Source organism: Alnus glutinosa, chromosome 13 (assembly GCF_958979055.1).
Source record: "Alnus glutinosa chromosome 13, dhAlnGlut1.1, whole genome shotgun sequence".
NCBI classification, from domain to species: Eukaryota; Viridiplantae; Streptophyta; class Magnoliopsida; order Fagales; family Betulaceae; genus Alnus; species Alnus glutinosa.
Window position 1 is genome coordinate 13,968,541 of NC_084898.1, and position 26,930 is coordinate 13,995,470.

Consider the following 26,930-nt stretch of genomic DNA (forward strand, 5'->3'; position numbering starts at 1 on the left):
ATTCAATACCGAATTCTATATAAAATACATGCCTAAAGGCCTCTATTTATAGGCATAGAAAACTTAAATCGCCACTGATTCGAATTTCTCTAGGCGGCGTCCAGACTAAAGCATAGAGCATTCGGACGATGAACTGTGCAACCTCCTTTCCATAACGCGCTTCACGCATATCCATATTAAGGCCGCATCCGGACGGTTGCAAGCTGTCTTTCCCGATCTGTGTCTGCAAAGGAAAACTAGAATCTTCTCGAACACTGAAGAGCGTCCGGATATGGAACACTACAAAGCTCGTCATGTGACTAAAGGATTTCATCAACAACCTGGCATTGACTTTGGGGAAACCTTTAGCCCATTCATTAAACCTATTACAATTTGCATAGTCCTTTCTCTAGTAGTCTCAAGTGATTGGCAAATCAAACAAATAGAGATATCATCAATGCTTTTTCTTCATGGATTTCTTATTGAAATAGCTTATATGGCCCAACCCACTAGCATTGTGCATCCTCAGCATCCTAATGTTGTTTGTCTGTTAAAGAAGGTCATTTATGGTCTCAAGTAGGCACCAAGGGACCTATTCTCTCGCCTCCACACGCGTCTATTGGTGCTTGGATTTTTCGGCTCAAAATCTAATAGCTCTCTCTTTATTTACGACATTGCTGGAATTCAATTGTTTGCTCTTGTGCATGTTGATGACATTATCCTTACAAGATCACACTCTCATGCACTTGAAAGTTTAATTCAAATTCTCTCACTTGATTTCCCTGTGAAGGACTTTGGCAGTCTCAATTTCTTCTTAGGCATTGAAGTCTTTAGAGTTCTTGATGGCATCGTCATGACTCAGCAAAGATATATTGCTGACATACTATAGAACACAAATATGGCCACTGCCAAGCCAAGTACATCCTTCATGTTAGCTTCATCTCTTGTACGCAAGTTTGCAGGCACGTTCTTCTCAGATCCATTAATGTACCAAAGCATAGTAAGATCCTATTGTTGTAATACTCTGGTCCCATATTGGGGAGATAAATAGTCCACATAGAGTGTGCGGTTTATAAATATACTCATGGGTATTAAGTCCCATATTACTTATTTGTTAGATGAAACTAGGTTTTATAGGTGATTCTAGGAAAGCTCCAAATTACCAGCCATTTTGGGGTGATAGCGCAGATGTAGCTAGTGTTTTCTCTTGGTCTTTACAATTGATATCAGAGCCACCTTGTAACGTCATGTGGTATTGCAGAACTGCATGGTACGTGGCCCTGACAAGAACATCATGGGTTTAACGAAGGGAGTTTATAACACCTTAGTTTCCTATTGGTGGATATGAGTAGCTCACAAAGAGTGTGTGGTTTGTAAAGACACTCATGGATGCTAAGTCTCATATTTCTTACTTACTATGTGACATTGAACTTTATAAGTGATTCTAGAGAAGCCCCAAAATAATTAGTCCTTTTGGGGTGATCATAGCACATATGTGGCTAGTACTTTCCCTAGATCATTACACTAGTACCTTTCGATCACAAGGCGTGACATTACAATTTTTGTCAACATAGTTGCTCAATTTATGAAGGAGCCTCTTGATGTGCACTGATAAGCAACGAAACATATCTTAAGATACCTAAAAAACAATATATCTCATGGCCTTTTGCTTTGAAGATGAACCTCCTTTCATATCTTTGCTTACTCAGATGCTAATTTGGATGAGTGCCTAGATGATCAAAAATCTAGTTCGAGCTACTGTGTCTTTCTCGGCAAGTGCCTTTTATCATGGAGTTTGAAGAAACAACCAACTATTTCTCGTTCAAGCATTGAGTCTGAGTACAAGGCCTTGGCAAATACAACTACTAAAATACTTGGCTACAATTTTTGCTTTGGGAACTTCGTGTTCATCTTCTAATTCCACCTAATATGTTTTGTAATAACATATGGGCCGCTTACCTCTCTTCAAATCCAGTTTTCCATGCATGAAAAAAAACACATTGAAATAGATTACCATTTTGTTCGTGTAAGGTTGTTGCCAAGACTCTGCTAGTCAAGTTTTATCCATTAAGGATCAAGTAGTAGATATCCTCACTAAGCCGTTAGTTTCAACAAGGTTTAGTCATTTAGTTTCCACTCTCAATGTTTTCTCTCCAACGTCTCAAGTGAGGGGTCGTATTGAGACACAAGTTCATCAACACACTCAAGGGATAACCACAAGGCCAATGCAGATGATCATACTAATCAACAACCAAAAGGATGAGAAGACGAGAAGCTTCGGTTGACACAATCTCAAATGTATTTAAGTTTTAGTTAATCAATTGTATAGTCACTTGGGATTACTACTATTGTAAAGAGATAAACATGTATTGATGGATTGGCTAATTATAAATAGAGGAACACCCGTGCTTAACATTTGGGGTATTATAACCATTTCAAGTGTGTGATCTTATAAATGCATACAGAAAGTATACGCGAAAAATCCGCAAGTACGCATTTCTTTTTCAATGCACGAGAAATTGTATTTAAGATATTTCCATATATGGAAATTATAGAATTTCCAACTAGCTAACATAGGCCAAAGTTTAATTACCAAGATAGTTTATATCATGGGCATGGGGTAATACCTAGTAAAAAAACTTTGGCCAATCTTAGTGAACTAGCATGGAAGTAAAATTTTACTTCTTGGTTGTAACTATGACTCCATTTTAAACAGAAAGCAATAAAACTACAACTTGGATTTCTTATCTATACTTTGTTGATGTTATAGGTTGTTCCGGTTGCCGGTGACGATAATTTCATTAATTTCTATAGCTCCCATCTTTAAAAGCAATTTCTCATCAACAAATTAATCACCCTCATTTATAAAGGTAATCTCTTCAAAGTGAGCACTCATGTCAAGTTTCCTTAAGGGGACCTTAATTTCAAAAAGTTTTAAACTTTTCTAAGTGAATTTAAACACTAAGCCACTTAGCAAGACAAACTTGCATGCAATTAACACTCGCTGCCCGGTGTCTCTCTCCTTCGTGACAGCGCAACTTGGCCATTTTTTTCCTAAGCAATTAAGTGATATATAACCGTTTCTCAGGCTTCCTAGCCGGCCACCATATCTCCTCTTCTTAATTGCTTATATGCAGATATTTTTCCATTTTCTAAGTTATCTATGTTCGATTTCACATCGAACTATTTCAAGGTGTGAAGGAATTTGAAGAATTTTTTGATCACATCTAACTATTTCAAGGTATGAAGGAATTTGAAGAATTCTTTGATTATTTATTTCGAATGGTTGGTGCTTGATATTTGGAGAAAGCTCATAAGCACATGCATTTCAACGATCTTGAGTAGTGGCATTCTCCAAGAAAGTTTAGGTAATTTATCCTTCTCGATTTCGCCTTTTAAAATACAAAATTATGCCTCCTTGGTTTTGGAGTAATATTTTCCATTAATACGTGAAACAAGCAAAAATGGTGATATTTTATGAGTAAAGATAACTTGATTTTTGGTTAAATGTACTTTATAGACGATCTTGAAGAGTATGTTAGAGATCTGATAGTTTGGAACAGTTTACATGCATGATCTTACTTTTAATTTGTGAACTATGTATGTGCGGAATTAAAGCTACATGATTTCTTTTTTACCATCTTAGTTTGTTTGGTAAAACGTTCAAATTGTTTTTTTTTTTTTTTCTTTTCACTTTGGTTTTTGATCTAATCTTTATATGCTAATGCTAAAATCGCATACAAATTATTGTCAAATATCTAGTTTAAATCTTATTTTTCTTTTATCTAGAATGAAAAAATAAATAAAAATAAAAACGTAGGAAAAATTTACCATGAAGGGGACAATCAAGTACAATCAGCAATTCCATGTTTTTTTATTTATTTATTTATTTTAATGTCACATGCATGCAACAAATTTTTGGGCCACAGCTCAAGAAACCATAAGTAGAGACATGAAATTAATAAATCACACAACAATATTATTATGATGATCTAAAATTAATTTGCAAACGATGGTTGATTAATTGTTTTCTTTTTGATACTAACATTTTAAAGATGTTTAATTGGCTATTAACTCAAAGGGAAAAGGATTGGGTGTGCTTAATTGGGATAAAACTTAGGGTTAACCCAATGATGAAGACGATGATAAAATTAATAGATAATGGCCTGTGTTGACAGTGGTTGATTATATTCTAATCCTAAATTTTTTAATTAAACTAAACTTGTTAGACAAAAGCTAATATTGTTCATACTAAAACTATTATTATTTATTTCGCAATGATAGGGAATTAGAGTTGAAAAAGTCAATAATTAAACATATTAAGTCAATAAAGAAACAATACTAGCTGCGTTGATCCTTTATTTGATTTTGAAATTTATTTCTAAAATAACTTTAATCATATGTAGGAACATCCAATACTAAAGCAAACTCATAAATATATATATTAATATATAATCCTATGGCAATCTTCCCATGATATGCCTACATGAAATAAATAGAGCTAGCTGTTTTCTTCCTCTTACGTTTTCATCAGTCTTCCAAATTTGTCAAGAACACTGTAAGTCTCAATTAAGTTGAAAACAAAAGCAAAAAATCAGATTAATGGTAACAAATCACAATGATTCTCCAATGCTTTTGTTGTATAAAACCCAGCTTTGCTTTCATGGTTTCTGCTTAATTTCTTAATTTGCTGCAGAGATTTTCGTGACAAAATTCAGATTCGAAGAGAAAAATCAATAGTCGGATCTTTTGTTTTTGAGTGGTGAGACTCTACTATATATACCAAGCTCAGTGAAACTCCGATTGTTAATTCCATTCTATTTTCTGAGAAATCCTTCCCGTGCTGCGTCAGAAAGCGTAGGCAAAAGCATGGCGTATAAATTGAGAGACAGGATCAAGCAAAAGAGAATTTACTTGAGCTCAAGCAGTTCGGAAAGTGACTCGAGCTTTTCTGATCCTGACTATTCAAGAACAAGGCCTCGAAGACAATTACCTCAACAAAACAGCACAGATGTTGAAATGGTGGAAGTACTGGAAAAAAGTTGTAGGAGGAGAAGATCAAAACGAGCTCCTTATTCATTTGCAAATAAGACAGCCGCTGGCCGACAACCTAAGACGAAAAGAACAATCCTGTCGTGGCTGATAGACATGGAGATTGTTGAGGAAAATGTAGAAGTGTGGTACATGGATGAAACCCGTGAAAGAATACTGGTAAAGGGGATGATTACAAGGGCAGGGATATTCTGCCATTGTTGTAAGAAGGAGATTAGTGTGTGGGAGTTTGAAAATCATGCTGAGAGTGATCTGAAAAGACCATATGCCAACATTTTTCTGGCCAGGAAACGTGTTTCCCTCCTGGAATGCCAACTGATGGGATCAAAACATTATGGATTCAACAAGATTGAGCCTCGAGAGAATGCTGTTGACAAAAATGATGATGCTTGTATGATCTGCGCAGATGGAGGGGACTTGATATGTTGTGATAAATGTCCTTCAACTTTTCATACAGATTGTATGCATATGGAGGCAAGGATCCAGTTTCTTTTTAGTCCTTTTTTTTTTTTTTTTTCTTTTTTTTTTTTTGTCTTTTTCTGTATATTTCTTCTTCTTCCTTTTTTTCTTTTTTTTTTTTTTTTTAAAAAAAAAAAAAAAAAAAAAGTAAACTTCACTTACACTCCGTAAAGTATAGACGTTTTTGCAATCGTGCAGAACTTCAAAGTTTAAAAATGTAGAATGTCAGTATCCCAAGAATTTTTCCCCTTTAATTCCACATCTTTTTTGTTAAAATGCCCCCTTTTCCCCCCCCCAAAAAAAAGAAAAAAAATTCTAGTGACCCACAACCAGGCTCTGGGTCACCATACTCCAGCACTAGGGGGGGGGGGGGTGAAATTAAAAGGAAAAAATTCTTAGATTATGATTGCAAAAGCGCTTATAATTCGGGGTAAGTGAAGTTTTTGTTTCGTAAAATTTGCATATAATTAATTGAATCATGGGAATTGTAGAGCATTCCTCAAGATGATTGGCTATGTCCATACTGTATCTGCAAATATTGTGGTCTTGCCGGCTACGGCGATGATGAATTATTCACCTGCTCTCAATGTCAGAAGAAATGTATGTACTTCAATTCCATATATATATACCTCAATTTTATTGGGATTTTTATAGCTTAATTATGGATGGATCGCTTTGAATTTTTATATTTTGAAGTGACAGAATATATATTCTAAGTTGTGCTTGTTGTAGATCACTGGGCATGTTATCTTCAAGAAGACTTGGATCTTAATGCTCCAGTGACTCCTGTCATCAACTCCTTTTGTGGGCAGAGCTGCAGGGAGGTATTTTCTTGTCTCTAACATTTTTCATTTGATTATGTGCCTATAATTTTAGGGTTTTATATCGTCAGATAATTCCTTGAAAACGTTTTTTTTTAAAAAAAAAAAAAAAAAAAATATACTCGTAAACATACGATACACTAGTTTCTACGATTTGGTTCATAGTCGCACTCGGAAAAAAAGTTGCTCCTTTATTTTGTATACAATTAAGTATATTGTTAAATATTGTAAGGAATATATATTTTGAGCTAACTTGTGGTGATGAAGATTTTTGAGCACTTGGAGAGAGTAGTTGGAGTCAGAAACGAGGTAGATGGAGGGTTGTGTTGGTCTTTAATCCGCCAAACAGATCTACGGTCGGCTGCACCCATCGATAATTTGCCTCAGATTGTTGAATGTAACTGCAAGATTGCTGTTGTTTGGGGGATGATGGATGAATGTTTCGATAAAACGATAGACCGCCACACCAACGTAAACGTGATTCAAAGTGTTGTATACAATCGAGGGTAAGCAAACCCTAGCTTTGATTTTTAGTGTTTTGAGCTTGTTTTAATTTTTTTTAAGCCCTAATCTTTTGAAAATATATTAATTTCACATTACTTTTGTCTTTTTGCTTAAGTGTTACACGAGAAAGCAACACATCCAATCAAATATTGTAAACATAACATATACCTAATCCAAAACATCATCATTTTGGTATTAAACACCAAAATAGCATTGTTTTAGTGAATTTACTAAGTATAATATATATGACATATAAAAGGTATGCAGATGCGGTTATTAACCGTATATGCAGATTGTGGGTTTTGCTAATCACATCTGCATTTGCAAGTGTGGATATATAGTTGCCGACAGCAGATGCGGCCGATTAATGTCCGCCTGCATGTTCACCTCTAATTATGATAACGTGGCAGTGAAAATCAACTATCGGTATTTTTTTTTATAAGTGCATGTTGATCCAAGAGCTGATTTTCACGATGCGTTAATCCTACTAAACAACAATATTACTCGATCGAGATAACTAGAAAAATTGGCCTTTATATACAAACCCTAAGGGTGCTGCTCGATCTTCATGAACAACATGTTAAATTTAATTATCATTTAGTTTTTTGAAATAGTGATCTGCTTACTTTTACAACTTCTTTCTGTTTCAGATCAAATTTGAATCGGATAAACTTTCAAGGGTTTTATACGGCTATTCTTGAGAAGGATGATGAAATAATCTGCGCAGCATCTCTGAGGTATGTTTAATGTTTCCGTGTGTGTGCGTATAGGGAAAGCCTATAGGCGTGCATATATATATAAATTAAACTAAATGGATCACCTCGTGGCTCTACAGAATACATGGGAACAAGATTGCAGAGATGCCCTTTGTTGCAACCCATGAAAACTATAGGCATAAAGGAATGTGGAGAAAGCTTCTGGCTGCGATTGAATCTGTAAGTACTTGTTGAATCAGATTCTGATCTATTCATGTTTCATGCATGCAATATATCCTAAACATGATCAATATAGTGTTGAAACTATATATGAAATTGGGTGAAAAATAAAGAGGAAAGTAAAGAGAACAACGCACAATAAAATTTACATGGTTCGACGTTGTGCTTGCATATCCATGGGAGCAAGTGGCTTTTTCACTTACTGTCATCAATTAAAATCCTAACTCGGTACATGAAACTGTTAGAGAAGTTCACAGCATCGTATTGAAGGATCCGCTAGATCCTGGATTGAACGGACATCTAGCGGACCATTCTGTGGTCCAACTCCACTCGATCCTGGCTCGAGTGGACTACTAGCGTACCATTTTGGTCTAGCTTTGCTCGATCCATATCTGGCGAACCATTTTGGTCGGCTCTGCTTGATCCTGGCTCAAGCCAACATCTAGCAGATCATCAAATCTGTAGATTTGGTGCAGGAAACGCCAAGATATGCCAGTGGAGTATTTACACCACAAAGGAAACAATTCATCAAAGGAAAGAACATCATCTTAAAATGGAAAGCTCACACATGCCATGTGCCCATACAAGACAAGTCAATCATGCACAACTGTCTTTCCCTATGCAGTGTGATATGATTCCCTCTAATTATGGAAACGTATCTCACCCCACTCGTATAAATTTGTAATACTTGTACATGTTTTAGAGTGTAGAAAAATATATTCAAGTTCTTCTTGTTAACTTTACAGAATTGTAAAGCAATTGATGAAGAACAGAGAGAATAACGTGCGGAACAAGAAATGTAAAGATGAATTGAATCTCTGTATTGATTAACTTGATTATTGAGTTACATACAAGAAGAGTATATATACACAAGTAATAAGCACATGTGCGCTTTAACTAACAAACGAATAACTACCTAGCTGTATAACAATCGTGACAGCTATGTACAACTGTAAAGCTAGTTAAAACTAAACTCAATTCTAAACTCCAATACTCCCCCTCAAGATGGATGATGAATATCAACAACAGACATCTTGGATAAGAGATGATGAAAAGGAACATTGCCAAGTGCTTTTGTAAAAATGTCAGCAAGCTGATGCTGAGAAGGAACATGTAATGTTTTGATGAGACCAAGCTGGATCTTCTCACGGATAAAATGACAATCAACATCAATGTGTTTAGTTCTTTCATGAAAAACTGGATTGGCTGCAATGTGTAATGCAGCCTGACTGTCACAAAATAAAGTAGCAGCTTAAGTGTGTTCAACATGGAGATCTTGAAGCAAAGTAAAAAGCCAAACCAATTCATAGCCAGTGGAAGACATAGACCGATATTCAGATTCTGCAGAAGATCTGGCTATGGTATGTTGTTTCTTAGACTTCCAAGAAATGAGAGAAGAGCCAAGAAACACACAGAAACCAGTGATGGAGCGCCTAGTATCTAAGCAACCTGCCTAATCAGCATCACAAAAAGCCTTGAGTTGGAAGTCAGATTCTGCAGGGAAAAATAGGCCTTGACCAGGAGAAGCTTTGACATATCGTAGGACTCGGTAAGCAACATCAAGATGAGGTTGTCGAGGAAAATCCATAAACTGACTAAGAGTTTGGACGGAATAAGACAAATCAGGCCAAGTTATTGTTAAGTAAAAAAGCCTGCCAATAAGTCGCTTGTAAGCAGTAGGATCAGATAAGAGTGGTCCATCATCACGAGATAATTTCAGATTTTGTTCCATGGGAAAAGAAACTGGTTTAGAAGCTAATAAACCAGAATCTTGTAGAATCTCCAAAGAGTATTTCCGCTGAGAAATAGAGATCCCTTTAGTGGAACGACCAATCTCAAGACCCAAAAAAAATTTCAAATCGCCAAGGTCCTTGAGACGAAATCTGTCATTGAGAGTAGCAATGAGGGAGTTCACAGCAACTGAATCATTGCTAGCAATAGCAATGTCATCAACATACACCAATAATGCAATAAAAGTAGTCCCATGTGTTCGGGTGAACAAAGAATAGTCTGCCTTCGATTGAACAAAATCAAGATCAATCAAGTAGGATGAAAATTTAGAGAACTACTGTCTAGAAGCCTGCTTCAGTCCATAAAAAGACTTGGTTAACTTACAAACCTTAGACTCCCCCTTAGTCCTAAATCCGGGAGGTAATTCCATATAAACCTCTTCATCTAAGTCACCATGCAAAAACGCATTGTTGACATCTAACTGATGTAGAAACCAACGCTTAGCAGCTGCAATTGCTAACAATGTCCTAACAGTGGTCATTTTAGCTACAGGAGAAAAGGTTTCATGGTAATCCAGCCCTTCACTTTGAGTGTAACCTTTTGCAACCAAACGGGCTTTGTATCTTTCTATGCTGCCATAAGATTTATGCTTGATTTTATACACCCATTTGCAACAAATGGGGTGCTTGTCAAGAGGCAAATCAATAACAACCCAAGTGTGGTTCTGTTCAAGAGCTAAGATTTCTTAAGCCATGGCATCACGCCAATGTGCAGATTGGACTGCTTGATGGTAGAATTTGGGTTCAACATCAGAGGAAATGGACAAACAAAAATGCTTAAAAGAAGAAGAAAGATTAGTGTATGAAACAAAAGAAGAGATGGGAAAGAGAATACCTTTACCTGAATTATCAGAAATGGAGACCTGGGAAACAGATTTGGGTAAGGTAGATGCCAAATGACAATAATATTGTTGCAAATATTTAGGTGGACGACGGATTCTGGTAGATTTTCGAGGAACAGGAAGAGGTGGATTAGTAAGAGTGTCAGTAGAGACTGGAGAAGGATGAGAGGAAGGAAAAGAAACAGGATCAGATATTGAAGTGTCAGAATTGGAAATATCAGGATGGTCAAACGAAGAAACAATAGGATGTACAAAAGAAGTGGAATTAGAAGAATCAGAACAAGATGAAGGAAAAAGAAAACAGCCATTAGAAGTTGGATTAACAAGGTTGTGAGCAAAAGGAAAGATGTGTTCATGAAATATGACATGTCTAGAAATGAACACAGATTTTGTATGAAGATTGTACAACTTATAACCTTTGATGGCATAAGGATAGCTAATAAAGACGCAAGGTATAGCCCGAGGATCAAACTTGCTTCTAGCTCTAGACAAGGAAGAAGCATAAGCTAAACAACCAAAGATTCTGAGATGAGAATAGAGAGGAAATGCAGAAAACAGCAACTCATGTGGTAATTTATTAGACAAATTTGGAGTAGGAATGCGATTGATGAGATGTGTTGCAGCAAGAATACAATCACCCCAAAATTTCAAGGGCAAATGAGCTTGAAAACGCAAGGATCTAGCCACATTTAAGAGGTGTTGATGTTTCCTCTCAACAACAGAATTTTGTTGAGGGGTTTCAACACAACTTAATTGATGGATAGTCCCTTGTGTAGAAAAGAAGTCATTCATTTGAAATTCAGCACCATTATCTGATCTTAAACATTTGATTTTGTGTTGGAATTGAGAAGAAACCATAGAAAAAAAATGTTGAAGAATTAAACGAGTTTGAGACTTGTGTTTCATCAAATGAACACAAGTGAATCTACTATAATCATCAACAATAGTAAGAAAGAAGTTGGAACCATTTATTGAGCTAGTAGGGAATGGTCCCCAAATGTCACAATGTATCAAATCAAAAGGAAAACAAGTGATAGAATTGCTATGTACAAAAGGTAATCTATGCTGTTTGGCAAGAGGACAAACAATACAAATTTTATTTGAATCAGAAGAAATTGAAGGAACAATACTATGTAGCAAATCTATTCTAGATGATGAAGGATGCCCTAGCCTATAATGCCAGAGATTAGCAGGAGAATAAGGAGCTTGACAGTAGAAGATGAGCAATCTTTCACGGATGTAAAAGCTTGAGATGTAGCAGCAGAATCCGAACCTGAAGATTGAGGCTGCAACATCAAATAGTAAAGACCATTGTGCTCCTTACCCACCTCAATCGTTTTCCAAGGGCTCAAACTTTGTATAAAACAGTAATGGTAAAGAAAAATTAAGCAACAAGAGAACTGTTTAATGAGTTTACTAGTAGAGATCAAATTGAAATTGAAGGATGGCACACACAAAACTTTAGTTAGTGTAAGACTTTCTGAAACTTTAACAGTGCCTATATGAGTAACCGAAACAACAGAACCATTAGGAAGTTGAACATTAGTGGAAATTCTAGCAGTAATACTAGTAAAGAAAGAAATGGAACAAACCATATGGTCGATGGCTCCTGTATCGACAATCCAGGGAGGCTTTTTGAAGGAATGAAAAAATGAAGGTAAAGAAACTTGAGAAGAAAAAACAGAGTATTGAGAATGAAGAGCAAAAATACCAGATGTGGATGAAGGACCTGCAGTGTTTGGGTTGGACTGAGTTGAACAAACAATAGCAGAGTTTGCTGTAGGTAATTGAGAAGCTGACTGATGTAAAATGAATGCCATCAACTGGTGGCATTGCTCAAGGGTGATCGGCAATTGTGGAGGTGGTGCAGCATTGAAATCAGTGCCTTATGCTTGAATAACAGAATGAGCAGAAGGCTGATTCTTGGTAAACTTGAAGCCAGGTGGAAACCCATGAACTCTGTAGCATTTGTCAATTGTGTGTCCCGGAATCCCACAGTGAGAGCAAACCGGTTTTTCTTTTCTATTGATCCATTTTCCAGACTTATGCACAGAATGTGAGATGGTTTTGGTCATGAGCGCAGCAGCCTCATGGACCAAAGGAGTGATATAAATCTCCTTTTGACGTTCTTCTTGAATTATCAATGAAAAAACTTTGTTAATTGGGGGCAGAGGATCGTTCAACAAAATTTGTCCTCGAATTTGAGTAAATGAGTCATCAAGACCCATCAAGAACTGAAACACATGATCTCGATTGTGTTTTTTATAAACAGATCGCATTCCTCCACAAGTGCATGAAGGAATTGGATCATAATTGTCTAATTCATCCCAAATAGTCTTGATCTTAGTAAAGTAATCAGTAACAGATAAATCTTCTTGAGCTAGGGTTGCAAGAAGTTTTTGAAGTTGAAAGATTCGAGGACCATTACCTTGAGAGAATCTATCTTTCAAGTCCTGCCACATTTCGGCACAGGTAATGATGTAAATCACGCTTGAGGCGATTTCCTTTGAGATTGAATTCAGAATCCAAGCAATAATCATATTATTGCATCGATTCCACGCATGAAAAACTGCATCATCTTCAGGAGATGGTTTCGGTAGGGAACCATCGATGAACGCCATTTTGTTCTTTGCTGTGAGAGATAAAATCATGGACCTACTCCATGTATTGTAATTTCCACCAGTGAGAGGTTGAGAGACCAACATTGTTCCTGGATTATCACCATTGTTGAGGAAAAAAGGAGTCGAAGAATTTTCAGTTAAGGATGAAGAAGAAGATGAATTCGTCATTGACGAAAGTAGTTGAATTGAAGAAAAAATTGAATTGAAGAATAAACTTTCACTGAATCGTGAAAAGCTCTGATACCATGTTAACTTTACAGAATTGTAAAGCAATTGATGAAGAACAGAGAGAATAACGTGTGGAACAAGAAATGTAAAGATGAACTGAATCTCTGTATTGATTAACTTGATTATTGAGTTGCATACAAGAAGAGTATATATACACAAGTAATAAGCACATGTGCGCTTTAACTAACAAACGAATAACTACCTAGCTGTATAACAATCGTGACAGTTATGTACAACTGTAAAGCTAGTTAAAACTAAACTTAGTTCTAAACTCCAATACTTCTCAGTATTTTTCATATTATCATAGCCATCGGCTAATACCAATCTTCAATGCCTATCGGCCTCATCAAATTCCTCCTCCTTTGTCTCTCCCAAAACTTCTCCAACTTGATCTCCATTAAGCTTGGTACCTTTAATTACATGTTATAGGTATCACATATTGCTCGAGTTAACGTCTCATGATCTGATAGATTTTGTGGATGGCTTCAAGCCATGCCCATCGAAGTTCATTGTTGATCATGAACATGGAAATGACACTTCATTCATTAACCCAAAGTTTGTCACCTGGGTTAAGAAAGACCTGTTTGTCTTAATCTGGATCAAGTGTACTCTCACTGAGAGTATCCTTGGGACTGTGTATGGTTTGAAGAAAGCTCAACAAGCTTAGAATTCTCTTACTGCAAGATTTGCATCACAATCCAGATCATGAGTAGCACACTTTAAGCATCAACTGCAAAACCTTCGGCAGAGAAGGTTGGCAGGTGGTGGCACAATGGTTTTTGGTTGGCGGCGTATCTAAGATAGCTGGTGCTTGGGTAGCTCAGGCCATGCGATTGGTTCTATCCCGATCGTTGGCTACAACGCAGGGTAGATTTGGGTACTGGGTGGCGGCGACCAGTAGTGTAGAGCGTTCGGATTCAGCTGGGGGCTCTACTCTCACTTGTTTGGTTTGATGGGTGATGCGGCTGTGTAGGGTTTTCTATTTCGAAATTATTATTATTTTATTATTATTATTATTTTTTTTTTTTACAACCGTAGATTTTTAACATGGTTGTTCCGTTGTGGGTAATTTGGGTGCAACTTGTATGGTTGAAGAAATCCTCAACGGTTAGAGTTGTAATCAAGCAAAGCTACCGGTGAACATGCTCAAACTCAGCTCATATTACCATGATGTAGCTCAATGTGGTTGACAAAGCTTTTTCTAGTAGACGAAAACCAGGGGGTACTAGGTAGGTGTGGGAGTCGGTGTAGTCGATAATGGAATAGTCATTTCCGTGTTTCGAACCGCCACTGTCGATAAAGTCAAAAATTTCATTGACTTTTGCTGCCGTCTTTCTATTCCGTCACTGACATGTCAATTACGATGATAGTCGGTAATGTCGGTTTGGGCTAGGTCAGGATTTAGGTTTTGGACTTCTCAATTTTGGGTCGGAATTAAGGTTTTGAGCCTAATTTTGTTATTTTTTAGGCCCATTTTTAGAATTTAAAAATAGTTTTAACTGTTTTATACTATGGCCTAGTTCTGGGCCATTGGCTACTTGGCCAGTTTTAAACTTTGATAAAAAAGCAACAAAAAAAAAAAAAGTGTTTTAAAGTTTTGAACTATCAATCAAAAGATTCAAGACTTCTATGCTATTCGGCCATTCACAAATTTCACATAATCACATTCCCATTCAACAGTCAATAGAGCAAGTCTATCCGGCCATTCACATTCTCATTCCATTCCATTCCCATTTAACACAACAAATCAACTAATCAAGTATCCAACATAGCAAGTCAATCAATAATATTAATATAAAACCAAAACAGACCAAAAGAAATATATTAATCTACTAGCCACTCACATTCTCATTCAACACAACAAACAAGTTCATAATAATTGAACTACAAACAAACATTAATATCAAGAGTAGTCCAAACTCCCAACTCCCAACTCTCAATCCAGCAAGGTAGCAACCCCCTTCAATAACCAAATAAATCAAATAAAAGCTTAAAGTTAATTTAAATATAAAAGCAACAAGCCAGCAACCACATTTCATATTATAATGATCAAATAACTAAATATCAATTAAGAAAGTCATGAAAATATAATACCATAATATAACCCAAAAAGAACTCAATCTTTGACAAAGTCCACCCCACAAGTCTCAAACCGCAACGATGTCATCAACGATAGTATATTGGACATAATTTTTACCACAAATAAATTTAAAATAAGGGAAAATTACATTTAAGCCCCCCAAACTACCATTGGAAGTAGCCTCCCAAACTACCAACCTTTGGACTCTAACCCCCAAACTACCAAAAAGTATCAAAAAGACTACATTTGTCAAAATATTCCCATAATACTCTTACCACGTGTCATTTTTTCAATTAAAAAATAATAAAAATTTAAAACAATTTAAAAATCAAAGGAAAAAAAAAAAATGGGGGTGGCTTGGCCAAGGCGGTGGTAGAGTCACCCCCAAGGAGCAAAATAGGGGTGGTCGAAACTACCCCTAAAAGCCTTGGCCACCCCCATTTGGCTTGGGAGTGGGTTCGGCTACCCCTAAGGGCCCAACACTAACCTTTTTTTTTTTTTTTTTGGCCCTTGGGGGTGGCCGAACAACCCCCAAGGGCAATGGGGGTAGGTTTGGCCGGTCGGTTTGGGGGTGGCCAAACCACCCACATGGCCCCCCAAAGGCTAGGAAAAAAAAAAAAAAGGTTGGGGTTTGGGTCTGGGTCTGGGGTGGCCGAACTCACCCCTAGGCCAAACGGGGGTAGCCGAGCCAGCCCCATGCCTCTTGGGGGTAGTTTCGGCAAGCCCATTTTGCTCCTTGGGGGTGGCTCGACTGAACCACCCCCAAGGGCCATGGGGGTGGTTCGGATACCCCCAAACCGGCTTTGGGGTGGCTGAGACACACCCCTTGGCCAAAATGGGAGTGGCCGGTCACCCCCTTTATTTTATATTTTATATTTTTCATATTTTAAATTTTTCTTTGTTTTCTAAATTTAATTTTTAAAATTATTTAAAATTTTATTATTTTTTTAATTGAAAAAATGATACGTGGCAAGAGTATTATAGAAATATTTCGACAAAGTGTGTCTTTTTAGCACTTTTTGGTAGTTTGGGGGCCAGAGTCCAATGGTTGGTAGTTTAGGGGGCTACTTCCAAAACGACTGTTAGTTTGGAGGGCTTAAATGTAATTTTCCCTTAAAATAATTAGTAATATCAAACAAGAGAATAACCAATTAAGTAAATTTAAAATTTATTGTAAGAAATCTTAACACTAAATCCAGCTTGTAACTCTCATCATCATCAACCTTCGACAATATGTCTCGCTCAAAGTAATGGGAGAAGATCTCAACCAATTTTGAATGCATATAAGTGCCTCCACTGTTTTTGGAGCCAAAGAACTTCTAAACGGCTCAAGCCCATGACCTCCGATACTAAATGCTGACTCTAAGGCAACTGTGCTAATTGGAATCGATAACACATCTCGCGCTATCTCAAAATGGACCAAAAACTTTGTCGAATTAACCTTCCACTAATTCAAAATATCAAAGTTTGCACTTGGTGATTCAACATCCTCCAAGAAATATTGTTCTATTTCAGATTTACAATCCATCAAATTTCTCAATGCCTAGAATGAATGAAACTCACTCAACAAAGGATCTTGTCTTGGCTCTCAGATGATGTTGAACCACAACTCAGTCGACTTTGTACCTCATCAACACCTAACATTGGCACATTTCTCCCAACATCACTACCATGAGCATATTGGTCAAATAATCGATCTATGTCATCCATTAATGAGGCTAAAAGTTGTTCTACTGTCTCAATCAATAGGTTCCTTTGACACTAGTACTCGAAAGTAACCATTTTGTATCGAGGATCAAGAATAATTATCACAAATAGCAACTGGTTTATCTTTTCAAAGTCACCCTAATATTATTATATTTTACTTTCATCCTCCTCGCCATAGCACTCAACAAAGGATCAATATTTTTAGCATAGTCTTTCACATGCCTATAAACACTACAAAATTGTTGGGGATTCTAGTTTGTAGTTGAATACAATGAACCAGAAATTTTCATAGTGACATCATAAAACACTTTCAAAAAATTTACAAAGTGACGAACATTATCCCAATAATCATCCATAGGAGGCCCCAACCCCCTTCTTCCTCCACTACTCTCAAGCAAATAACTCATAGGAGGCCCACCTTCCTCTTGCAAAAGATCAAACGCCTTTTTGTACTTCTCCACTACCTCCAACATGGAATAGGTTGAGTTCCATCTAGTAGGAACATCGAGAACCAATGAAAAATGACACCCAACCTTTTGTTTATCCGCACAAGACTTAAACCTTTCCAGTTTCTTAGGGGAGGACTTCACATACCTAACCACATTTCAGACCCTCACAATTGAGACATCAACATCCTTTAAATCCTTTTGCACAATTAAATTCTGAATATGGGCAGATCATCTCACATGAAGAAAGTCTTGACCACAAACATTTTCTTTATGGAACATTGATCGTCTTTTAAACTAATCAAGTGCACTATCATTAGCACTAGCATTGTCGACTGTCATTGTCAAAATCCTATCAATGCCCCATTGTACCAAACATTCATCTAATTCCCTCCCCGTTGTGGTGCCCTTATGATCTGCCACTTGACAGAATGCCAATAATTTTTTATGCAATGTCTATTTAGGGTCAATAAAATGTGCAGTGACACTTATAATTCATATTTTGAATGGAAGTCCATGTGTTGGCGGTCAAGCAAACCCTTCGACCAGTCTTCATAAACATTTCCCTCAAATCAGTCTTAGTCTTCAAATACATCTTCACACAATCCTTCATCAATGTATAGCAAAAAGGAACCTTGAAGTGAGGCTAAACTGCCCTCATAAACTTCTGAAACCCGCTTCCTTCCACAACCAAAAGAGGCATCTCATCCTCAATAACCATTTCAGTAAGTGCATCCCTTATTTTATTTTTTTCTCGTCATACTTCGCAATCATAAGGGTATTATTACCACCTTCCTCGTTCTTAGCCCCAATGGTAAACTTAGGCTAACTCTTATCTTGTTTAGCCTTAATACTCTTGTACTTTAGGCATGTATTCACATGGTAAATCATGGAGGAACCAGTAAGTTTAGAGTGACACTTGTAACCAATCCCACAATAATGGGCAATAGGATCCTCTTGGGAAGAAGTTTCATCCCTCGTGAAATGATCCCATGTTAAATATGGTTCCGAAACATATTTGACTTTCCTAGATCGTGGTGGACGACCACCCGCGATGCCAATAGAACCAGCATCTCTGACACTACTTCTATGGACACCCTCAATACTATGTTCTACATCTTCAACCTTCATGGGAATAATTGGACTATTAGGAGATGGAGTATGAGAATCCACACTTGATGTAGTATGTGAAGATGCAACAGCAATAGAAAGTGAAGCATTTGATTTTGGAGCATTATCAAGTGATTTCCTTGAATCCATCTGTGAATGATTAATTGAAGACACATATTATGATTTATGAAGTAAAATTGAAGACACATTAGTTATAGGATCAAATTAGATTTTAAGCATGAGATTAAGTAGGAAATACTGTAAATAAGAATTATAAATAAAATAAAACAAATCTTAACAGCAATAGTACTCATGAAGATGATTTATCTAGGGTTTTTCACACTACACTCTCCCTTCCATAGAGCATTCACATACAAAACCAACATTTCTCAAGAAAAGAATAAACACATATGTGACCCAACAACAATCAACAATCAACAATAATACCCAAAACAACCGAAACTCAAATAATTCGGTTTAAAGCACACAAGTCACAAATAGACTTCAAAGACCAAAACAAAGCTTGAAGATCAAAGCAATAAGGCTTAGGCAACCAGATCCATTAAACCCAAAAAAGAAAAGAAATGGGAATAATACCTTCGGTCGTCGTCGTTGAGGACTAAGAGAAACTAGAGAGTAGAGGTGTACAAGCGGGATGATTATTAACCGCTAATAACCATATAATTAACCACAACCGGATAATCGGATAACCGCCTAGGCCGGTTGCGGTTACTGGTTTTAGAAATTGATGAAAGCAGTTAATAATTGGATAACTGGTAACCGGTCTTATAATATATATTATATCTATTAATACTAAATTGAAAATAATAATAATTAAAACCTGGCAAGGAACACCTTAACAGGATGAGAAACTTGAGTGATAAGAGAGCCTGATTTCTAAGTTTGATTGATTCATCGTTATTAGAAAGACTTTCTTTGTGACCTTCAATTAAGAGAATTACTTTAAGAATTTCTTAGTACCAAAGAAAAAGTTCGAAGCTCTTGTAGATCATCGATAACTGATGATTTCTTTCCATGATCTCAAAATAGGTGTTTCCTTCTACCAATGTACTTATATAATGTATAACAAAATCATATATTTTAAAGTGTTATTAAATTGCCCTAAAAGAATGAAAGCAATAACAAGTACTTAGTTGACCTATCAGTTGCTATGGAGCTTTTTGCGTACTAAAAATTGTAAGTAACCTATGAACTTTTTCCATTGGAAGCTTATTCTTGATAGGCCACTAGATGAGAGAGGCTGCGAGCGGTTGAGAAATCCAGGAGAGAGAGAGGCTGAGAGGGTTAGGTCATTAGGATTTGATAAAATGAGAAGCTTCAAGAATTCTGAGAGGGTTAGCTATGACTATATAGTCATCTTAAAACAACGTCATTTTGAACGGTATTACTTATAAATATAATCTATTAAAATGACGTCGTTTTGACATATCAATACTATGTCCTTTTAAAATGCGGTAAACTCAGTAATGTCGGGTCAGTGTCGGTCGGAAAACCAACTTCATAAAATACATTCCACCTACCGTCCCAACTAAGTCGAAAATGAAAAAATTATACTGCCTATTGGCCACCAGTTAGGCAGTGTCAGTCAGTTCACTGGCGGCAACCGGCCGGCAAGCGATACTTGGTTTTTTTGCACAGCTCTAGTGCTAGGTTTGAATGTAGGGGACAGCAGAATTGTTTCTTGAACTTTCTATGGAAGAGAGACGAAGCAGAGGAAAAGAAGTAAGAGAAGAAGAAGCAGGAGAAAGAAGAAAATTCAGGAGGAAGAAGATGACAAAACAGTTGATCAAAATATTATTCATCAAAAGCTAGTTACCACATTTTAAAATTTATCTTAAATAGACAAGAGATTAAACCCTAACCCTAACCCTAGTGACACTTGGGCTGACGACCCACTAAAATAGCATAGAGCCTAACTGAATTAACATAACTCAAAGTTTGAAAAATAAAATAACATAACAATAAAATGTGACATAATCAAAAGTGTCAAAAGTAAATTAATCTCCAGCTCTCAAGGTTGGTCGTCCTCCGATATCAAGTTTGCCTGTATATGGAGTCCCCCCACCACATATCATTTGTTCTTCGAGCAAATTTGTATAAATTCCATTTCAGTCACTTGAGCCACCTACTTTCACTTCTCTGTGACAGTAAGTGCTTTCTAGGAACAAGTTCTCATGCTGATCTGATTTTCAGGCTCTTTGCTTTCTTAAAGTTGAGTGTTTGGTCATTCCATCTATTGAGGATCTTGTTACAATGTGGACTGAGAAATATGGTTTTTCGAGAGTCGAGGATTCCCTGATGAAAGATTTGATCTTCTTCAACACAGTGATGTTCACTAAGGCAGTCAAATTACAGAAAACCTTGCTGAAATCAGAATGTATTGATGGTGAAGCTCTCTCTCTCTCTCTCTCTCTCTCTCTCTCTCTCTCTCTCTCTCTCTCTCTCTCTCTCTCTCTCTCTCTCTCTCGTGTATAAATTTCATCTCATCACCTCTTTTTGACTTCTTTCTTTTATCAGCTATGGAAGTTGATGAAAATAATGACAATCCGAATGGAGCAGATCCAAGACAGAAGTGGAAAAATCATATGGTGCAGAGTGAAATGGAGGTTGATGAAGTTGAGGAGAATGATAATCAGACGGTGCAGAATGGAAGAAATCTGCCACTTCTTGACTTAAATCTTGAACCTCCAGAAGAGGGTGAGATGGTAACACTTGGAATAGCATGGAAAAGAACACAATGAAGCCAACATCCTTTCATCAAAGGATTCTGGTCCAACTCTGTATTGACTAGTTTTTTTCTCACTGTTGTTGATCCAATATAAAGCAAATCCAAGTTGCAATGTTAATAGGAGTTGCTGTAACAAAAATAATACTCATATTTACATACATTTCATGTGTTTCTTTTTTTGTATTATGATTGTAAGAGATTAAAGGTTGTATGACTTTCTATAAAATCTTAGATCTTGTTTAGTCATGTTTTGAAGTTGGAGTTGGCATCATCATCATCATCATCATCATCTCAGAGAGAGAGAGAGAGAGAGGAATTAAGGGCTTGTTATGGGTCTTATGAGTTAGTAGGCCCTTTAATCATCTTAATAGGATTAGCAGGCTTTCCTTGTAATTGTTCAATTTTAATGGGCATTTTCACTTGTACAAATTAGTTGGTAGCTGTAAAAGTTGTAATCGAGTCTGTTTAGGTTTCTTTATGGTTGGCTAATTTCACCATAAATAAGCTCATTAGCCACTGAAGATTTTACTCAAGATTGTAATTCCTTTTTTGGAGGCAATACAATCTACTTAAATTCATTTCAATACAATCATCCATTTCGTTTTATATTTACATTTTCACCACCATTTCCATTACAAAATACAATTCACATATATTCTATATATATATATATATTTTTTCCATCTGTGCCCGGCATGTAGGCACCAAGCTATTTATTTTGGCCCATTCTCAAATTTTTATTTTTTGTTTTCATTGCACAATAATGTCTGTTCAGCTGTCTTTGTTGGGATGGTCCACCCCTTCCATCTGTATCTCTTCTTCTTTTATTAATACACTCTTGCTTAGAAGGAAAAAAAAATAAAAAAAAAAAATAAAATTCAGGAAAACACTTTGTACAACAAATTCTTCTTAGAAGTCTAAACTTCTTTCCTCGACAAATTTAAACAAAGGGAGGCTTTGTTCAATAAGAATACAGCACTTGGAGGAAAGCCCCCAGTTCCCCCCCCTTCTGTGCGTGAAAGAATAAGAATTCCGTTTATGGTCTAATAATGATTGACATATAAGCAAGAATAGTGGGGGGGAAAAAAACAGAGCAAAAGTGTAACATTCACCCTATAATCTTCATTCTCTTTAAAGTTGAAGAAGTTAATCATCTCCTCTTTACTTTTTCATAGCATCCGATCCCTCATCTCGGCATTTTTCAAGAATTAAACTACAGTTGTTCATTGTGCAGGCATCAAGAAGACCATGATTCCAAAGTTTGATCATAAATAACCTCCAACACCTGAGCCCATCACCATTTATAACACAATTTCAGTTATTTCTAAAATGATTCTACCAAATTCAAGAAAATAGATGTTAGGTTCTACAGTACTTGATCAGCAAAGGCACAATTCAATGCGGTACAAACAGGTTTGATGGTGGCAAGAGTCTTCAATGAAAAAGGCACAAGAACTACCGTTATTCCAAGAGAACGCAGGAATAGGATCTTCTCTATTTTAAATGAAATGGATAGAGTTGTGAATCTAACAGTATAAATACATGATGTTAATGTTGACACGTCCTTTGAAAAATTTAGATAATATGATATCATGTACACCGTTAGATGCACCAGCATTAAATTCCTACAATGAAATAGGTAATCTCCATTTCAAATGAAATGGAGAGGATCCTTGTCCAAGAATGCGATGGCTAATACTCAAAATATATTTATTCAAGTAGCATATTAAACTTGATTCAATATCAAAAAGAATGCTACCTCCTTCTGGTTATTAAATATTTGTTTCATGTAAATGAAAGAAAGCCAACTGATTTGACCATCATCAGTATTGGCTTCGACTCTAGGAGCATAAGTTTCCAATGACCTAAATGCCAATGAGCTCTAATTCAAATAATACCCCCTTCTCGTAGGAATGGGATGAAAACTGAGATTGTTGGTTTAAGACTTCCTCATCTTGTGCATAAGTTACCAATCCAAAAAAAAAAGAAAGAGGAAGAAGAAGAAGACCAAAGAAGCACACCCTCCCTTCATCTAAAACATGATTTGAACAATTACTCCCCCTCTTTCAAGCATTACATTTTTTTTATAGGTCAAATCTATTAAGAAAAAAAGGAATAACCTCTAGCAAAGCCCAAGCATAAGGGTAGCATACAAGAAAAGTCCCTATCCCATTTTTTTCAATATATTTCAATCATACATTGATGCAAGTGTTTCAAAAACTGGGATGTAGTTCCATTAATATCCTATGTAGATTGTGCACATCAACCACAAAAATTATATCTGATAGATTGAACAGTCACCAAGCAAGGCCTCCCCCCACAAAAAATAAAAATAAAAGAAGAGGAACAAGAAGAAAGGGAGCATCAAAACTCATTCAAAAACTCAAAAGGAATTAGCCTAGGCATAGTAGATAAATTTGTGGTCAAACGTATTTAGCAGGGCAAACTATATGAACATTAAACTGAACGAATTTAAGCTGCTTAAATTATTAGGACAACATAATGCAAGAGTAATACCAAAAGAGAGCTGGAGATGAGGTGAGCTCTTGTCTATGAAGCTTTGAGAATGCCTCACAAGCCCAGGGAACATGACCATCAGCCAGCACCCTACAAGAATACAAATAGACATTGTTTTCTTCGAAAAAATTCATCTTCAATGAAAAAAAAAAAAAAAAAAGTGCCTCAAAAGAAACTGACATTAAGTGGTGCACCTACTTGCCATTTGAATTTCCTTAAAATCATAAAGTACTAAAGCAAAAGAGAAGAAAGTAACCAGAGAAAAGAAGAAATAGAAATGGACAACAAGACAAGAAGTATAACTACCTTTGCTTTCTCACAAATGAGTTCCAAAGATGCATAAGCTTCTTTTCATCTTTGGTAACATCCACAAAATCATCAAGCATCTACAACATTAAGAGTTTGGTGTTAATTTCAGAGCCCTAAAAGTGGATAAGGAAAACAACTAATTTGGGCAATCAACTTGGGTTGGTTCATCCAAACCAAACCAGATGTACAAAACCAACCCAAAGTTACTAAAGTCCTTCGCAGCTGACAAAGCCAAGTCCTGTAAATGTCATCTATCATGAGCACATATTCAAGTACGAAAAATGGGCATACATGGCGAGTGCAAATACAGCATAAAAAATCAAAGGACCAAAAATGCTATTTGATAACAAGAGAACCCTTGATCTGACTCAAACAGCTCAAATAACAATGTTATCCAAAGTTAGATTCATTTGAGCAACAAAGGGATACAATTATCCAGTCTATTGCATTCATTTGTCTAACTCCTCGCAACTTCCTGAACTATCAAGATAGAGTGAAACTAAGCAAAGAAAACTTTCAAATTCAATCATGAAGCAAATGTACCATGCTCTTCTCCGAAAAGCATGAGGCTTACTCAAACTCAGCTTGAAGCAAGGTTTAGCAAAAAAGTAAAAAGAAAAAATCCCTCCAAACCCAATTTTGTCACTTATTCTTTAAAGAGAATAAAGCATATCTCTTGTCATAGGCTTAACATTTGCCCAAGCGTGTGCATACACAAATGAAAAGTTGGTTCCACTTGCATGATTCTGATACGTACAGATTTTCGGGGCTTATGTGGTAGCACACGTAGCAATCCTACAGCCTAAGTCGGTAGAAAATAAGGAGTATAATCTCCATATATTACTTCCCTAAGTGTTTTAGCTAATAAGGAATATATTTTCCATTAGTTTATTTCCTTCTTAGTTATTTTTCTGCATGATGTAATGACGGCTAGACCTAATGATTATGTCCTATGACCTAGCCGTCTTCTATATAAGTGTAACCCTAATCAATAAAATATCATGCTGAATATTGTGAAAACCTAGAACCTTTGTTGGTATCTTGGAGGTCACGGTTCCCTCGAAGTAGCCATTGGAGATCACGGCTCTCTGGAAGTAGCCCATATCCTTTTTCTTTGTTCTTTTTACTATTTGATTGCATCAGATTCTAACTTCAAAAACTTTCTAGATTATAACAATTCAGATAAATTCTTTCATTAAGCTCAAAAATGTTGCATATATCTCTTTGAAGGTCTTAATTCATATATAATTTTACTTGGTTTTCAAAACAACATATTTTACAGCCAAGTTACAGGGTTCAAATTTGCATATCTGATTTATTTTGACATTTAATTGCATGGTTATCAGATATTGCTGTTGTTTAAAACCCTACAATTCTTTAAAAATCATAGCGCATGACATCTTATCTCACCATTCAAACAAATTTATTTTTCCAATTATTTAATCTAAAGGCCAAATATGTCAAAGTCAATCGACTGACTAGGCCATGCTACTTATCTTCATTTTGTTTTCACTATCACAACTTGACTACCATAATTGGAGAAACAAAATCACTTGAATTAAATCTTCTTGGAGCAGTGTATATAATAATATTTTGGGATTCTACAATTTCTACCCCAAAAAAAATGCCAAGCACGAACAAAAAGTTCTATTATTGACAAGAACAACAAAGCAGAAAAAGAAGCAATACAAATCTCATAAAATCATCATGCGTACCCTTCGATCTTCAAGATCTGCAATGTCATCATCAACTTCATCTTCACTATCCCGGTCCGAAAGCACTTGATCTAATGCCATAGGCTTCAAGTACAAAATCAAGATAGCATTAGAAATTAAACTAGTCATCATATTTTCTTAAAAATTATAAAATGAATAAGTTACTAGGAGTACTTTGGCACATATGAGAAATGACAGAAATTAAAGAACCCACGAATATTGGCAAAATTACCACCATTGTTAATCAAGGAAAATAATTCATAATAAAAACAAGACACACTTGGAATAGAAAAAACCATGCTTGAGGTGAAAGAAATTTTTTTCTTCTAAAGATGTAAATTGACAACATAGCAAAAACTTCCAGTAGCCACTGGAAAAGGTGAATCAGGCCTCTTAGAAAAGATATTCAACAAAATGAAAAATGAAATGTCTTGTAATAGCCAGCACTTATGAAGCACCCTGGAAAAATCAGAAGTAAAAGAAAATAGAAAATTGAAGAAAATGGAATAAGTTTTATACGGACGTTGCATAGAAATAGTGATGTTTTGACAAAAGTAGGATAGTAAGTCAGGACCTAGAAGTTAAGGTGAAAAGAGGCTTAGGAGAAGAAAATAAAGAATCATGAATAGAGGAAGAATAAACCCTAGACGCCCCTAAAAGGAGAATAAGTATTTCCTAGAAGCAGTAAAGGATTGCTTAAAATGAGATTTTGGGGGCAAAAACGATAGAATTTGAGCTAAAAAATGCGCTCATCAAGCATAGCTTGGTGATTATGGTGTGCACACCAAAGAGAGCTTTCCGGGTTGAGGTCTTACGCGCGATTTTGACATTCGTAGCCCAAATTACGCCCATGTGCGCAATATCACCCAGTCGATTAAGCATAGAAGGAAAGTTAGGACAAAAAGGACCGAAAAGCGAGGTCAAAAACACAAAGTCAAGAAGTCCATGCAACTAGCTCGATTGACCAAGGTTGCACACATAACAGGCTCAAAGTTTTTGGGAGAGAAATTTGGGGCTTGATCTATCGAGCTTTGCCAAAAATGGTTGAGTCTGACCAAGTCACTTA

General features: G+C 36.3%; 2 protein-coding genes and 1 long non-coding RNA gene across 5 annotated transcripts in view; 2 read left to right on the top strand and 1 right to left on the bottom strand.

The window, feature by feature from the left end:
• The first annotated feature begins 5,979 nt into the window (after positions 1-5,979).
• On the top strand, positions 5,980-6,782 carry LOC133854075 (uncharacterized). Its single transcript, XR_009896768.1, has 3 exons — positions 5,980-6,090; positions 6,223-6,314; positions 6,579-6,782. It is a non-coding gene; the product is annotated as an uncharacterized LOC133854075 (long non-coding RNA).
• A 400-nt stretch (positions 6,783-7,182) lies between these two features.
• LOC133853910 (increased DNA methylation 1-like) lies at positions 7,183-21,483 on the top strand. The gene is made up of 5 exons (XM_062289934.1): positions 7,183-7,241; positions 7,466-7,552; positions 7,651-7,750; positions 20,789-20,981; positions 21,113-21,483. Exons 1-5 carry the CDS (start codon positions 7,183-7,185, stop codon positions 21,334-21,336), a joined length of 663 nt encoding a protein of 220 aa, XP_062145918.1. The 3' UTR covers positions 21,337-21,483.
• A 689-nt stretch (positions 21,484-22,172) lies between these two features.
• The window catches only part of LOC133853803 (polycomb group protein EMBRYONIC FLOWER 2-like), a 65,141-nt gene continuing 60,383 nt past the window's right edge, over positions 22,173-26,930 (bottom strand). For all 3 annotated transcript variants that reach the window (XM_062289832.1, XM_062289831.1, XM_062289833.1), the window contains 4 exons: positions 25,865-25,948; positions 24,147-24,226; positions 23,841-23,930; positions 22,173-22,608 (listed from right to left, as the gene is read on the bottom strand). In XM_062289832.1, coding sequence (XP_062145816.1) covers positions 22,485-22,608; positions 23,841-23,930; positions 24,147-24,226; positions 25,865-25,948 — 378 coding nt within the window. In that variant the 3' untranslated portion in view covers positions 22,173-22,484. The remainder of the gene's footprint in view (positions 22,609-23,840; positions 23,931-24,146; positions 24,227-25,864; positions 25,949-26,930) is intronic.